Source organism: Syngnathus scovelli, chromosome 9, assembly GCF_024217435.2.
Source record: "Syngnathus scovelli strain Florida chromosome 9, RoL_Ssco_1.2, whole genome shotgun sequence".
NCBI lineage: Eukaryota > Metazoa > Chordata > Actinopteri > Syngnathiformes > Syngnathidae > Syngnathus > Syngnathus scovelli.
This window is the reverse complement of record NC_090855.1, coordinates 2,364,447-2,381,073: the sequence shown is the minus strand read 5'-3', so window position 1 is coordinate 2,381,073 and position 16,627 is coordinate 2,364,447. Positions and strand designations below refer to the sequence as shown.

General features: G+C 41.3%; 1 protein-coding gene across 5 annotated transcripts; it reads left to right on the top strand.

The window, feature by feature from the left end:
- The first annotated feature begins 457 nt into the window (after positions 1 to 457).
- etv1 (ETS variant transcription factor 1) lies at positions 458 to 14,150 on the top strand. Of its 5 annotated transcripts, none has more exons than XM_068651821.1 (13): positions 458 to 581; positions 979 to 1,048; positions 1,158 to 1,245; positions 1,447 to 1,494; positions 5,530 to 5,583; positions 8,708 to 8,837; positions 8,900 to 9,070; positions 9,146 to 9,396; positions 10,016 to 10,087; positions 10,148 to 10,216; positions 10,282 to 10,451; positions 10,854 to 10,955; positions 13,986 to 14,150. In XM_068651821.1, exons 2-13 carry the CDS (start codon positions 1,001 to 1,003, stop codon positions 14,049 to 14,051), a joined length of 1,269 nt encoding a protein of 422 aa, XP_068507922.1. In that variant the 5' UTR covers positions 458 to 581; positions 979 to 1,000; the 3' UTR covers positions 14,052 to 14,150. The 5 variants fall into 5 exon arrangements, with proteins under 5 accessions (XP_068507922.1, XP_049585617.1, XP_049585621.1 ...); XM_049729660.1 differs by lacking the exon at positions 13,986 to 14,150 and adding an exon at positions 11,154 to 12,076; XM_049729664.1 differs by lacking the exons at positions 458 to 581; positions 979 to 1,048; positions 13,986 to 14,150 and adding exons at positions 2,304 to 2,394; positions 11,154 to 12,076 and having other exon boundaries at positions 1,180 to 1,245.
- Positions 14,151 to 16,627: the final 2,477 nt, after the last annotated feature.

The window sequence follows — 16,627 nt, the reverse complement described above, 5'->3', positions numbered from 1 at the left end:
TCTGGCGGTCGTCGGTGTCAGGTGGCGTTTCGGCGAGTGCGGTGAGCCCTCGTGTCGCATCTGCATCAGCCGCTAACGCGAACCTACCTGGATCCAAGATGGCAGCGCTTCCGATGCGTCCGCCTTTCAGGTGGAGTGTTAGACGTAAAGATAAGATCCGGCCTTCAATCGCTTGTCAACTCAGGTCAGCGGCCTTTTTACGAAAGCAAACAAAAACTGCCTGATGATCACAATAAGGAAACATTTTAGTGAGGAAAAGAACTACTAACTACCACAGTGTCATCAAAACATTGTTGCCATGGAGACAATTTTTTTTGCTGTGTGTGTTTTGAGTTAGCAGTGATAACTTTCTTCAAAACGTAAAATACTTTACTGTCATTGTGCAAGTCAGCCGACAGTGGAGAAGGTTGAGGAGGAGGAGTTGTGGTTGGTGGGTGGTTGGGGGGAGGGGAGGGGGCTTAGTCCCTCGTGGGAGGCCGCGCTGAGGCGACGCCAGGCGGCCAAGCGAGCAGCAGCAGTGCGCTCCGAGCGAGCCCGGCGTGCACGCACCCTCAAGCCACTTTGCACCTCCGGAGAAAACTGTAAGTATTTTTATTTTTTTTTTGCTATAGTGCAGTTAGAATAAAACTCGTACAATTAATTCATAAAAAGGTGTATGCAATTTTAACCTTTTGTCATTTTTGTTAAAACTGCCTGACTAAATCCGACAAAAAAAATTGGTCAAAAAAAAATCTCAGACTCCATTTTGTATTTTTAATTAGATGTGGAAAAGCAACCAATCAGAGGCTGTGTTAGTCATTTGCAGTTCGCTCGTGCCACCCCCTCCCTTGCTGTTTCAGGGACTTTGCTGAAACTATTGCGGAATATCTAAGTTTAGTTATCAACCTAAGTTAAAGCGACTACAGTTCATCAGTTTTAAATTGAAAACAAGTTTTAGTACTTACTTCTCACCACTTTTTTTTAATTATTTCCTTACAGTTGACAAAATCCTGGCAGATGCATGATGGAAGGATCCCACGACCAGCAGGTCCCTCACGTTTTCGCCAAAGTAAGTCCGCAGACATGCCTGTCTAAATGTGTGAGTGTTTACATTTAAGCTTGTTAAGGCTCACTCAGTCATTCATTCAATTACACAATTGATTTGTGTGTGTTTGCAGAAGACGGTGAAAAAGAGGAGAATTTGTGAGAGGTCATCAAACGTCAGGAGAAAGTTGATTAAGTCCAACCTGTCGGTGGACACTGAAGGTAATTTCACGGCCGCTAAACATTTTAGCCACAATCCAATTGTTGTTTTTTTGTGTGCAGCTGGATTACAGCACTTTTTGTGACGAGGCCACGCCCCTTAAAGGCACACAACCAACACAACTTTTAAAATTGTTTATTATACAAATCGGTCTTGAAATTGGACCTCTGTTTTTTTTTTTTTTTTTGGGTACCCATCTGCAGAACTTTTCCAGGACCTGAATCGATTGCAGGAGATCTGGCTGACTGAAGGTGAGCTATCTTGACTAAAATTGAACTTAAAAAAGTTGTTTTGAAACAAAAAATATTTTGTTAAAATATGTTAATATTAGCAAGGTCCCCAGTTTTTTTTTTACATCAGCTTGACACCAAATTAATAAATACAAAATTTAAACAAATCAAAAATGTACTTGTAATTATTGCTCTAATTCTATTATATATATTTTTGAAAATTCAGAAATCTTTCAAATCTCATGTTTCTGCTCACTTATTGTTGAATAAAAAAAAAAAATTGCTTCAAAATGTTTTAGCGTCAAGCTCAGCACAGATTTAACACTCATCTTTAACATGTATTTTAAAATGTAGCTCTTTCAAATGTGAATATTGAAAAGACGATTTTTATAAAAATCCAATTAGAACGAGGCACCTGCAGACATTATGGTGGGGGGTTGTCTTGGTTTGAGTTGGGGGTGGAGTGGTGGGGGTCTCGTGCTAGAGCAAGGAGGTTCTAGCTGTGGGAGTGTCATCATAAATTAGCTGTGCGACGCTCAGTGTCTGCCGGGCTTTTTTGGCGGGAGCTGCTGCGCCGCCTCTCTCTCTCTCGCTCTCTCTCTCTTTCTCTCTCTTCCTCTTCTCCATCATCTCCAGCTGCATCATCACCTTGTCTGCTTCAATTCCTCCTCCTGCTCCTCCTCGCCTGCACAAAAAGACAAGAATGGATCTAACCACTTTTTCCTGACGCGCTCAACCGAAAAAGACACTTTTTTGCTTTTTTTCAAAGTTTTTTCTTTTGCAGACTTTTTTTCTGTTGTTCTTTGAGATGTTTTTCCTTCCATGGCAAGACTGGCTCACTGCGCTCTAAGTGAGACGGGATGCTTCAGGATTTAAGCGCCAGCGTCCTCTTTCCACCGTGTCTGCAGCACGCAACTTTTGGTTAGTGCAACTCTCGACAAGATGTGTGCAACTTTGTTTTTTTTGTTTTTTTATGAAGAAGTGAAGCGTTTTCATTTTGTTGAATGGTGAAATGGCTTCTTAACTGGTTGACGCTAAAATGTTGATGTCGTTGTTTGGAAGTTCAGAATGAACCGAGCAGATTTATGGGGAGTTATAATTCCGAAAAGGAAATATTTGACATATTTTTCGGTATTAAAATTTAAAAGTTTGCATTTATAATACAATTTGAACAATAATTAAAAGTAAATAAGCACATAAAGTTGAATTTTTGCATGCTAAATGTTTTTTTTAATTAAAAGAAAGTTGCCCATATATTAATTTTTTAATTAAAAAATAAATACGGCAAATTACATACATTTCAAAGTACATTTTTGAAGACACGTAAATCCTAAAAAAAATATTTGTTTCATTAGTTTCTACAAAAGGCTGCAATCTTGTATGAATTTTTTTTTTTAAATCAAACAGAAATTTTGAATGTATAATAATGAAAATCACTTTAAAATATATATTTTTCTAGTGTTCCTGAATTGTAGTGAATAGTAACTAAAGCTCACCTTTACGATACACGTTTTCCAAAATAAGCAGTTCCATGAAAAATTAATTAATTTCAAAATTTAAATGCAGCTTTTTCTTGTCACCCAACAATAATCAGCAGTATGATCTTAAAATTCTAAAACTAAGTCTGTGACAATCGAGTACGTGTTTCCTGTAAACAAAAATAATATTTAGCATATCTTTGGAGTTTTTTCCCAAATGCATGTTGAACCGACAAAACAGTTTGTCTCAAAATGACAGCGCAATATTTCATGCTGAGATGATAAGATTCACGAATTTTCCTTTCCTAGATGAGCGCGTGTATTTCCAAAGTGTCATCTGCAGCCATCATTCTCCTTTCAAGCAACTTCAAAATACTTCTTCCTTCTTCTTTGTATTAAAAAGAAATTGATTTGACAGCGGGTGAAAATGTTGAATATGGAATGAATATTTGATCCCGGCTCAGGATGACACTTCCGACGACGACGGCGGCTCTTAACTTCCTGTCCTGTTATAAGCCAAGATTTATTAGGAGAGGTAATTGGAAGGAAGAACTCGAGGAACCGGGTTGAATTTCCCACTTGAGGGAACTTTGGCAGGTGTCACGTAAACGTTCGGACAAATCTTCGGACAATGAATGTCATTTTATGGATGGTGGAATTGTTTTTTTTTCGGGGGGGGGGGGGGCAACTACCTCATTTAAGTTCCTTTCTTCCTCCCTGTGTCCGTTTCTTCGGCCAAACGTTTTCCAAAATGTCCTACTGTGCTTTCAAATGCTTCCGCCATGCACGTCAGTCTGACCAAAATCTTTTATTCCTTCTCACTTTGCAATTACAAAACACTTTTGTACTTTTTTTTGTAAATTTGATATGACGTCAATCTTTTAATGCTTCAAATTGGTACTCTTTGCTTTTATATGTCAACGTTGGAAGCCGTCTGCTAAAAGCAAAAATTCGTACTCCTGTTTCATATCGCAAAAAAGTGGTTTTAGTTTGTAATAGCATAATATAAAAAAAACAGACAACTATTTGAGTGTGTATAAAATAGGTGGCAGAAATGTGTGTGTGTGGCTGCTTGGAAGCTTTCACCGTGTGTACATGATGCCAAATGAGATACAAAGTGATTTCTTTTCTCTTTTATTTCAGCTCCCTGTTTTTCCAAATTATCTTTATTCATCATGAAAAAAAACCCTGAAATTTATCAACAAGTACAAAGTACAGGAAGTAATTCAGAAATAAAAATATCAGATCCACAATATTTTAAAAAATAAAATAAATAATTAAATCTTGTCATCGTTCTCTCCTCCAGAGTGAGAATAAGGAAAAAAAAGAATGAAAAGCAGACATGTCGAAACGTGTTATGCTAATCGGAGCTAATGTGTATAAATAGAGGCGATAATAGCCGCGTTGAAGCTTGATTGGCGCAGTGTCCGGGTTGGGGAATTGGATTTTTTTTTTTTTTTTTTAGGGGGGGGTAGGTCATTTTTGGGAGAGCCAAGCGGGCAGGTGCGCAGGTAGCAGGTAACATTCAGCAGGCGATGGAGGGGGGAGCCAATTAGAAGACGCTAACAATGGGAGACTGCGTGATGGCATGCCAGCTAACGGTGAATAGACTCACCTACGCATTCAAAAGTGTATTAATTAGCAACGTTGCGCTGAGATTTTGGGGCAGCTACTTGCTCTCGTGATCCAAACAATTCAAAACAGTCTAGAAAAAAAAAAAAAAAGATTTATTATGGTGACATACAACAGTATGAAAATGGTTGAATTTAAATCATATTTGGAGAATTATTGTTTTTAAAGGCTGGTTTTGTTGGTACAGCTTTTGTCAAATGTCAGATTTAAATGATCAAATCCACTTTTAAAATATTTTGAAAAATTATAAAAAAAGAAAATCTTAAACGTATGTTTCTACAAACTAAATTGCAAATTATAAACATATTTTTTCCTGAGCTACAATTTTCTATTCAAGTAATTACTTTGGTAATTATTTTGGTTTCCATTTAAGTAATTTTTTCAGTAATGGCTCAGATAATTGGTGTTAAAATTATCATATTCTTGGCAACTAAATAGCAAACTTATTTTTCAACACTTTAAAGATGTATTATTTTGAACAACTGTTCTTAGAGAAACAAGAAAATTTGGGGAAAAAAAACTAAGAAAATATTCAACATTGTGAAAATATCAGTTTGGAATATCCAAGTGCATATTTTTTTTCTACAGATTTTTATTATTATTTTTATACGCATCAGCACAATTAATATCAGGTCCAAAAGTTGAAATCTAAACTGCTTACTTTCCTCTATTTATTTTTTTAATCCCACCAACCAAAATTCATTTTAACAATAATTTTCATAATTATTATTCTTTGTGAAGAAGCCATTTGAAGCGGCCACCAGCTTCCACGAAGCGGCTTGGTGGCTTACAAGAAGAAAGACAAAGAGTAGGAAGAAGAAGCAGCAGCTCCATCTTGATGTTCACTCGGGGGTCCTTGAGGGAGGGGGGGGGAGGCGGTGTTGGACTTGGGATCAACATCACAAACATCTCAAGGTGTCTCGTCTTGTCTTCTTTGTGCTTGCAGCTCAAGTTCCCGACAATGACGAGCAGTTCGTCCCAGACTTCCAGACTGAAAACTGTGAGTGCCACCACACTTTGCGCATGTGTGTGTGTGAGCGTGTGTGTGTGCTTATTTGCATAGGGATGAATATTGTTTTTAGAGGATATTTTTAACATTGGGAGGGCCAGGCTGAGTGTCACCTGATTTTGGGGGGGAGGCAGTAAAAGGAAAGGAAGGTGTTTGGTTGTTGTTTTTTTTTAATCCAGAATAGAAATGTTCTCATCTCGCAAGAGGCCCCTCGACCTTTTTTTTTTTTTTTTCTCCTCAAAGTGCTTTTTGTGCACACTTTTCCTCTAAATCGGGATTTTTCTTCTTTTTGGCCCCTCGCTATCGTCGTCTGCTCGCAATGTTTCTAAGAATACTCGGGATTGAAATTGAAGGTGATGTTAGTCTCACCTGGTTGCTTTGCCATGTGACTTGGCAGTGAGGGGGGGGACCACCATCAGTGGGGACCACATGTCTTTGGGACAGGACGCCAAACACCCCCATTTCTTCCCGATGTGCTTTAACCCGTTTTGGATTAAAGCAGCCATTTTGGACAAAATCCAGTGCGTTTGTCGCCGGAAAAAAAAAAAATCCCAAAACCAGTTACACCATGTTTCGCAAAATTAGGTGGACGTAGCAGGAAGCAAGTCTAAAAGACCCATGCCTGAAAAAAAAAAAAAAAATAAATCACTTTGTGGTGGTCATGAAAACCTCCTAAAAAGTTTAACTCGGAAGGAATTGAAGCAGGTTGGCATTCCAGTCCCCGAAAAACACTAGGTGGTCTTCCTTTTTTATTTCCTTTTAATATTTTTCCCTCTTACTTGAAATGACACATCAAGAAGTTCAAGCTGATTACACTTTAGAAAAACAAACCCTTCAGACAAGCTGTTTTGAAACTACTTTTAGCATTTCTGACCTTCACGTTTAACGGGCTCCCTCTGATCTTGACTCCTTACTTCCGTTTGATTGATTGATTGACCGAGAAAGCTCAAATAAAAGCGTATTAAAGCCATCGGGATTCATTTAAATCGGGATTTTGGCTGCTGCCATTTCTTATCGTGAGACGAACGTTTAGCTGGAGGTCCACCTCCATTCCGGGCACTTAATGGTAAATACTTTGTAGATGATTGTAAATCCCGCCTAAGAGGTCAGGGTGATGGTCCGGTTGTCCTTCAGGAGTGCTGCTGACCATCTGAGCGGCTGAGTTGGCACACTGGCAAGCTGCTGACAGATGGCCCCGTGGTTGGGCATCCCAGACGCTACCTCTCCCATATGGGTTCCTATACCACCACCAGCACCACCACGCAGGCCCGTGTAGATAAAAATGATGGATAGCGCTTGATGGGACGTCAACATACACCAAAATAAACCGTGCTAGCTTCTATTATTTTAGCGCGGTTTTATTTTTTTTTTGGGTCTGTACCGCAAAGACACCCACCCTGCTTCTGTAAATACTTCCCAAAACCACAGCTTGAAAATATACAAGTGTACAATGTGGACACTGTCTCTAGAAAATAAACTATTTGGAATGATATAGTTATGAAAGAAAGGCTTGTTTGGAGTCCAAGCTTTAGCCTCTAGACACATTTAGCATTGTGGCGCTACACTGAAGTAGCGCAACTCCAAATTCTCACCTGTTTAAGTTGTGTAAAAAAAATAAAAATAATAAAAGACACAATAAACACAAAAAGGTCTGTTTAAAATGCGTCATAGCCTAAAGTGAGTTTGCGAAGGAAAAAAAAATGATACAATAGGTGTTCAGAATTTAGCCTAAGAGAATACAATTAGCTTAATAAATCAACAACGATTATTTTTTTTTTTTAACCGATCGCAACATCTTGAACTTTGACTTGGCGGTCGTCTTCAATGTCACGTCGGCGTGGAAGCAGCATGGTGGAAGCGTGGAGAAGGAAGAAGCTTCTTCTTTGTCTGAGCTCCACAGATGCTTACCATTAGCATAACTTAGCGGGGAACGGCGGAGGTGTAAAATGGGGCCACACGTTCCGTCTCCGCCGCCTCACCGCCATTTAACAACGAAGGCCGGCACCTACAGTAGGTGAAAATGGAATAGAAGATGTTTTCACCCTTTGCCAAAAACCTTTTTTCCCCCCTATTTTTTTGTCAAATGAACGAACCGGGAGAGGATCTGCCAAATATGGGCGGCAAAAACACACCATTTGTACCTGAGAATCTCCAACATGTCACAGCCAAGGACTCATTAATTAGCTAGGATTTTTTTTTTTATGAATGGATATCTAAAATTTCAATTCAAATTATATTGTTTTTCAATGGAAGGTCTTTTAAAATACGCCAGCATCTTACTTCTTAATCAATGTGCAGATAATGAGAGCAATCACGCCATGATGGCTGTGACATTCTATATAAGAAAAGGAAGCGTCTGGCGTTGCGCTAGCTATCGATTAGCGTACCTTGGCATCCCGCCGTCAAAAATCCATTGTGACATTTCCACGGGGTGACTCTTGGATGTCGTTGTGACGCTCGCACTGTTCAATTAAATATTCTTATTGGCTCTACTCAAACTTAGTTGTGTAGAATTAACTTACACAAAAAAAGATTCAACCAAATCTTTTCATAAAGGAATTTTAAGCTATCCCAAACATCATGGAGAGGCTAACAAAAATTAGCATAGATGTTATTGTAATTATAAACTCTCAAACAATTCAATTTAACACTTAAAAAACAGCAACATATCAAAAAAGGCCTTTTAAAAATATGCACCAGCTCTCTCTGCTAACATTTTTTTTCCACATCGTCAAAGGTCTCCCCACAGGAAGTGTCTTTTTGACCTCAGATCGATGACCTAGAAAGGGCATTCCCCCAGCGTGCATTGTCACGCCCCCCCCAACCTGTTCTCCAGTCATGTGACATGAGCAGATCCACTTGTACTTATCCGGCAGCTGTCAGTCAAGATGTGAGGAACTCTTCCCAAAATCCCCAAATGTCATCCCTAAGAATCTTCCATGTAGGAACGTGTTGGTCTCCATGTTGGAAATGAGATTAGACAGCATGTCTGCACTCTTACAATCACTGCTTTTCATTAGTGAGCCAAACCCAATCAAGATCAAGGTCCACTTATAAAATTTTGGCGGCGTGTTGCAGTTCTTTTTTAAAGGTTCTATTCTGTGTCCTGCTGTAGTGGCGTTTCACGGCCTGCAGCTGAAGATCAAGAGGGAGCTGCACAGTCCGTGCTCCGAGCTGAGCTCCACCTGCAGCCAAGAGCGGCCCTTCAAGCTCCAGTATGGAGAGAAGTGCCTGTACAACGTCAGGTAGGTGCTTCCTCGACCTTTCCGAAAACGACAAATGCTCATAAAGAATCTGTGTGCCGCAGTGCCTACGAGCAGAAGCAGCACGCAGGCATGAAACCCTCCAGCCCAGTGACGCCCCCCTGTAGCACCCCCGTGTCCCCACTTCATCATGGCGCCCCCACGCCCAAACCTGAGCGGACCTACGTCCACGCTCCGCCCTCCCTACCCGATGCCGCCTACGCCATGGACCACAGGTACAAAACAAAATATGCTAGCATAGCTTTGAGGGCTAGCAAAGATGCTATTTTTAAAAATAATTTGTTCACCAGATTCCGCCGTCAGCTCTCCGAGCCGTGCCACTCCTTCCCATCCCCGCCGACCATGTCCCGGGACGTGCGGCCCCTGTACCAGCGTCAAATGTCTGAGCCCAGCATTCCCTTCCCTCCTCAAGGCTTTAAGCAAGAGTACCCCGACCCGCTGTTTGAACCCCATCCCGCCATGATGGGAGCGCCGCTGCCCCACATGTACCCCACCGCCATGATGATCAAGCAGGAGCCCCGCGACTTCAACTACGACTCAGGTGAGCAAAAATTATTCCGAAAAAAAACCCCTGCTAGCTTAAATGGTGGAATTAAGTAAAAATAAAAAAATACAGACTTGCTTCCCACCACCGTGAGCCTGGTTAAGGAAGTGTAGTGGAGTTGATTAAGTTTGACGATTATTAAGCAAAGGGGCTCTGGCGGGTTCGGGGTCTGTGTTGGAAGCCATTTCCTGTGGCGTGCTAATAAGTGAGTGGGCGGAGGTTACAGCCGGTCAACATTCTCAAATTCTGGAGCGCTTTGATTTACACGTCCATTTATGATGTCCGTTTATAAACACTAGAAAGTTAATTTATCTTTAATGCTTCAATGGCACTCATTTGACTACAAGCAAACAAAATCTTCCGCAATGATGGAGGTGTGTGATTTTGACATGTTGACAGAAGGACAGGATGGTATGGAGGGGTGCGGCCAACGGCTAACGTGATTAGCCACATTTCCGCCACGCGCCCATTAGCCTGATGAAGTTTGATAAAGATCGAACGGTTCATTTGTCATGCTATCGCACAATGAAGCTATTAGCGCCATCGAATGCTAACGCTCGAAAATATTTCATCAGAATAAGTGTTAGTTTTTTTAAAAATTCTTTCTGGGTTTCAGCGGAAGTGCCCAGTTGCCATTCGGTTTACCTGCGCCAAGATGGCTACCTGGCACACGCCAACCGGACTGAAGGTACCAGCTATGACCTTTGGAGCCATCGCAACATTTCCGACGCTCCTTCTCATTGTCCAGGTTGCATGTTTGACAAAGTTGCCCGGCACTTTTACGACGACACCTGCGTGGTGCCCGAAAAAGCGGAAGGTGGGTACCGTACTCCCGAGACCATGATGTGGAACATAGCCCACGAGCGTGCTTCCTGCTTTCAGGCGAGATCAAGCAGGAGGCTGGACTCTACCGCGAGGGTCCATCCTACCAGCGGCGAGGGTCTCTTCAGCTGTGGCAGTTCTTGGTGGCGCTGCTGGACGACCCGTCCAACTCGCACTTCATCGCCTGGACGGGCCGTGGCATGGAGTTCAAACTCATCGAACCTGAGGAGGTGAGGACAACTGAGTTCGCGGTGTTCTTCAATTCCTGAATGAATACCACGAAATGTTCATTTAGTGTTATTATGGCATTATTTCGCCGCAATTTCTTCCCCATCTTGGAGAGGAACAAGGTAGAAAGACAATTTAGATGTTTCCTGGAGTTTATTTATGACAGCAATCTAGAAAATTGACAGAATGGCTGCGTTAGGGAGGCCGGGGTGATTGGCGGGCGGGCAGGTGGGCGCTCCGCCAGACAGGTGCCACAACATCTGCTTTCCTCCTCGGAGCGGCGTAATGAACACAGTTACACTTCGCCCTAATCAGCGTCATTAGCGCCACGTGGACTCTTCGCTTCGTCACAGCTGCTGAGCGTCAGCTATTGTCGTCGCTAAGTACGTACGTGTGTGACGCAGGTGGCACGCCGATGGGGCATCCAGAAGAACCGACCGGCCATGAACTACGACAAGTTGAGTCGATCGCTGCGCTACTACTACGAGAAGGGAATCATGCAGAAAGTGAGTCCAATTTGAATTTTTTTTACGTGAGACAACGCTGGTGCAGCAACACATGTAGACAGACAATTTATTCTTTCAACACAACTTTGATTCTAATAAGAACACAACAAAATGTGTTTTTAATATCGCTCCCGTTACTTCCACCATCCATCCATCCCGATCATTTCCCACCGTCCCACCCACATCAATTCACGTCAGGTGGCGGGCGAGAGATACGTGTACAAATTCGTGTGCGATCCGGAGGCCTTGTTCTCCATGGCCTTTCCCGACAACCAGCGTCCGGTCCTGAAGAGCGACGTGGAGCGTCACGTCAACGAAGAGGACACCGTGCCCCTGTCGCACTTTGACGAGAGCGCCCCCTACTCCCAGGAGACGCCCTACTGCCAGCCGCACCCGTACAGCGAGGCCTACGTCTACTAGACCGCAGGGACAAAGAGAAAAACAACTTATTTTAGGGCCGTCCTCAAGAATCATCGAATTGACACGCCTACCAAATTTCATGCTGCTCAATGACAATGGCTGAATTTGAAGAAAATTAATTCGAAATAAATTTTTTAAAAAATCATGTACGCGAAAAAATGATTTTGAGGATCCTTCATCAAAAAAATAGGGCGCAAGGGCTCAGTAATTATTATCTTTGTTATAATTATTATCATCATCAACATGATTTTGTTGACGTGCACTTTATGGACCCTGACGGCTCTTTGGCGTACTTTATGTTTATAGCTTAAGTGTTTTTTGTTTTTTTTTTAAAAAAGAAAATTAAGATGACTACTTTCCAGCATGCCTCACCTCAGAAAGACTCGACTCCCCGTGGCCAGGACAAACTTTGATTCTGTATTTTGGGGAATTTTAGCGAAGCTACATCCTTCTTGTGTGCTCGTTTCAAGAGAACATGAGCGCCAATGTGACTTTTTGGAGACGTCAAATGGATCAAAGACGTTCAGGAGAAAAAAACAAAACAAGTGATGAACTCATGGACGTCAATGAAATGACTGGACACTTGATTAGGAACCCCCCCCCCTCCCTCCAGAACATACATCTTTCCAATGTTTTAACCCTCTCGTGTATCTTATTATAAATATCTGTCAACCACAATAATAAACGTACTGTTCAATGAAGACTTTTTTCGAGTGTCATTTTATGAGACCATCAAATCAAGTGGGTTGGAATTTCAATTTAAATAAATTGTTTACGTCCCCCCAAAAAATACGGAAAAATTACTATTAATTTTTTTTTTACTTTGTCAGGCCAACTTGGCTATTTATTTTCTTGTCAATTGTCCCAAAAAATAAATAGACGTTTTATTTCAAGTAAACCTTCACACTTCCAGCTGTAAAATTAAAAAAAATTAAGAATAACCTCATAGATTATTTAAATGTGTCACATTTGGGATTGTTTTCTGTTTTTATGACTTATTTTTCTTTTTTTATGAATGGTAAAAAAAGAAATTAAATGTAAAATATGACTTAATAAGACGAGACAATATTGGACAATAAAAATTAAAAAAATATTGAGGAGTTATTACTACAACCATGTTTTTTTTCACTCAGTGATCGACATTTACATCCTGATACGTGTGTGTGTTTGTGTTTGCGGGTCCGTGTGTGTGTGTGTGCGCTCGTTTTCGTGTAGACAAATAGATTCTAGTCTCTTGTCAATTTCCAGCTGTGGCACACAAAGTGTTTAACTAAAGTGACACCTGAGGAAAAATCAATGGCTAATTTAAGACTGCACTTTTTTTTTTCTCTCCAACTCACGTGTTGGAGGATGGTGTGTTTTTTTTTTTACAACGCTGGCAGTAATAGAAAACAAAAACACGCACACTCTTTTAAAGTTATTATTGCCTTGTGTAAAGTGTCACTATAGCTAAAAATCAATGACTAATTGAAGGAAGCACCGTTTAATTGCTTTCCGCCAATGGAAAAATGAAAGCGGATGTGTAAGTAATGAAAAACCGAGACTTGCCTTAATTTGTCAGAGCTGCTGTGTTTTTTTTTTTGCTTTTTTTTTAAACTTATTGATTATGTGCAGCGTACTGGAAGTGGCTTTAACTTGCAACAGCTGATTGGCTCCCTGGCCAACATCATGTCACATGCTCATTAGGTCCCCAAAATATTTGGTTTCTTTTTCCATTTTGACTTTTTGGTCAAATAAATAAATGCCTGAAAGTTTTACGGCCTTTTTGAAACACACACATATATGTGTATACTCACACACACACACTCAATGTGTGGTGTTTCTGAGCATGTAACAAATCCAGCTATCTGGCGAGCGGCGTGTTTGCCATTTACGCCGACATATGGCGGACATCCTGCGCTGCTAATATTTGGTGGCCCCCGCCCCCCCTTGCCCCCGCCACGGGGGGGGGGCAAACAGATGGCTGCCGGGTCTTGAGTCATCACAAAGCCATTAGCCTAGACGCTGGCCCTCGGCCCCCGTTGACGCCCGACGGCTCTCGCCCGGCCGTGTTTGCTCACGCTCTTGACGCGGGTCGTCTTGGCGTTGTCTTGTTTGCTCGCTTTAAATGGCTCCACCGAGGCCTCCGATTGGTGGCCCGATTGGACACAGAAGCACATGTGGAGATGACAAGTTGGCTGGTGATAGTGATAGTGAGTGTTTGTTGACACAGCATAAAGCTCCAGCGAGTGTGTGTGTGTGTGTGTGAGTGTGTGTGTGTTGCTATACGTGTTGCTGGGGCCCATCACACAGCATCAATCATTCAACACTAATTCAGTGCAACAACACAGGAAGGAATGAGCAAAGTCCGACAAATCGAGAGTGGGAGGGGGCGGGGGGACCTCCATTATAGCTGCTATAAAAGCTTTTATTCTCTTGTTTTGTGAAGAACATTTATTTTAAGATGGACTAAAAATAACTTAAAAAATGTCTTTATTTATTTTTATTTGAAATGTTCCAATGTTTGTTATTTACTGTCCATATTGACAATAGAGGTCTAAATCTTCCGAATTTCCAATTTCCTTGAATGCATCATGGAGTATGTTATTTCTGCCACTTGTTTTTGTGTAGGTTAATGTGTGTGCAGCGAGGAAAAGGGTTGCATTGAGGTTTCATCAGGCGCTTCATCCAAGCTAATATGCTAATAAAGTCACTGGAATGAGAACGCCGTGTCGGATGACTGCCAACCGCTACGCTGGTAATGATGGCGGCATATTTGCTTGACATATATGTATTTTAAAAATAATTCCCCCCCCCCAGTTTGAGTCAATTCATATAAAAATGTTGGAGGGAATCACAAATAAATGTCACATGTGGAGGAAAATATTGCCTCCCAGTTTGATGTCTTCGTAGAAAAATGAGTCGTGTTGTTTTGACCAACGTTTTTCATCAGTATAAAAAAAAAGACTCATTATATTTCGAATTTATAAATGAATGTTTTCTATCGTCACCACGACAACCCTCCATCACTCCCGCTAAAATAACACGGTTAGAATCACTTTTCAGAGTGCTAAAATGTCAGATTTTAAGGTAATTATTTTTTTTTTTTCTTCGTTCGTCTTGGCAAGATACCTATCTAGTCACTTTCAACCAAGTGAACAATGGTGTACCGCAGGGCTCTGTTCTAAACCCACATAATATATGGGAAAAGGATTTTTAACAAATAGTTTCCATTTTGAGATTTTTTTTTCCCCCCAAACGCACCACTAAAACAAAAAAAAATAAAATAAAACCCAGGACATAGCTCCATATTTGGACCCTCTGTGTCCTGGCACGCTACCCGTCTATTCACCTTCCACAATGTCGTTCGATTGGCGTGCCACTGACCAGCCTGGCGACAGACCTCGATGTGGTTGACCATCTGTCATCGGGTCCGGAGACTTTGGACCTGGGACCCCGCCCATTAGCCCTAACGCAGGCCCCACCTAAACTCCAAAATGAACACTTAAGGCAGGAGTTCCATGTTTTGTGGATACATGACGGCACCAGGCAAAAAAATTTTGTGCAAAAATGAATTTAAGCCAACAAAGAAAAAAAAAAAAAAAAGTGATTTAATAGCGAGTAGACTGTGGGTGCAAATGAAGACAGATATTAGCGGGGTAAATTTAGAGCATCTCACATTCATAACACCTAAGGCCCTTTAAATAGCCTTAAAAGGAGCTCTGGAAATAGGCGCCCACATTCATTTTTTTTTTTTTCTTCTTTTCACTTGTTACATTGAGATTCATTTTCAGTTTATGTCTAATGTGCTAAATAATGCAATAATATTTCTATACACCTCCACTTGTTACGATAAACAAATCAAAGTAGGTGTCGCTTTATTTTCCATGCACATTTTAATTTTCTTTTTAGGATATAAAGTAAAATAATAGATACGATGGCAATATATATCAGCAAATTACTAATAGAGTGTCACTAACTCATCTCTGTCAGTTTCCAGAATAAGAGCGTATGACGAATAAGTACATCAACAAACACCAAGGAGGTGCTCGGGGAGGCTTAACCCAAAATAGTCTAGAGAACAAGATATTTTTACCAGTCACAACAAACCAAACAAGAGCCTCCTTCTTTGACTGAAACAGGCCAGGAAAAACAGGCTAGTGTTATCTAAGCTCTTGGTAGCGCCCTCTGTTGGCCACACCGAAGAGCACAAAAAAAGTTGGCTTTGCGAAAATAAAAATGCGCAGCCTCTTGTCTTCTCCGTTGTCCCGTGTCTACACCAACATGGATAAAAATCCAAACAGATGGGTGGTGTCCGGAGCGGAAGTGTCTTTTAACCAACTTGGCTCGCCATCCGTGGCTAACGGCCAAAGTGAATGGCGGGATTAGGCGGCGTGGGCAACAGGGCGCTTTGGCTTCTTCGGCCAGCGCAAGAACGACAGCTAGTCATACTGGAACACGGTCGTAAAAAACCTGGGCCGTGGGTGGCAGACCTTTAGTAAATGACATTAACAACAAGGATGCTAATTTCAAATAGCCCCGCTCAAAAATGCTATGTTAGCTTTAAGCTAGCTGATTTGGTTGGGCATTTTGGCGTTTAAATAAACATCTTTTTTATTGGACACGTTACAATTTCGGAATTACACTTAACTAAAGTCAAAGTGAGTGTGCAGTTCCCCCCCCCCCCCCCCTCCTGCTGTATATTAAATATAAATTTATGATATGTTAAACACATCATCTCATGAGTGCCGGTCTGACAGTGGTAATAATGAAATCACTCTATATGACTTCTTCTCGCCATGAGGTCCAAGTGGGATAATCAGCCTATAGGAAATGTGCCTAATTAGGCAGTTGATTAATCAGTATGCTAATAATACGCTTGCGTCGATGCTAGCGAGCGAGGACCGTTCCCGCGCTAAAAGATGCGTTGCAGCCACAGGCAATATATTATACAACACCGACAAAAGCAAGTCCGTATGTTTGACGACTTATATAAGACTTATATACTTATATAAAATTCAATTAATTTGTAAAAGAAAACTTGAAAAATTACAGTTTTTCTCATCAAATAAAAAAATGACTCGATTTAATTGTTAAATTTTTCATTCATTCTTGTTTTATCTGTCCCCCTCACATCTTCCTAAGTGAAAACAAAAAAAAACTTTAATTGAAAGGAGGGCCGATGAAGTCACAGTCGCTCGTGGCAGACGCACCGCAGCCCTCAATTAACGGCGGCCAAGCAGGCAATTAAGAAGGGCGTCCTAGCGGGGCAG

Coding starts and splice junctions, on each gene's coding strand:
- etv1 (XM_049729660.1), top strand. CDS start 1,001: ATGATGGAAGGATCCCACGACCAGCAGGTCCCTCACGTTTTCGCCAAA. Junction 5,584..8,707: donor AGACTTCCAGACTGAAAACT/GTGAGTGCCACC, acceptor GTCCTGCTGTAG/TGGCGTTTCACGGCCTGCAG. Junction 10,956..11,153: donor AGAAGGGAATCATGCAGAAA/GTGAGTCCAATT, acceptor AATTCACGTCAG/GTGGCGGGCGAGAGATACGT.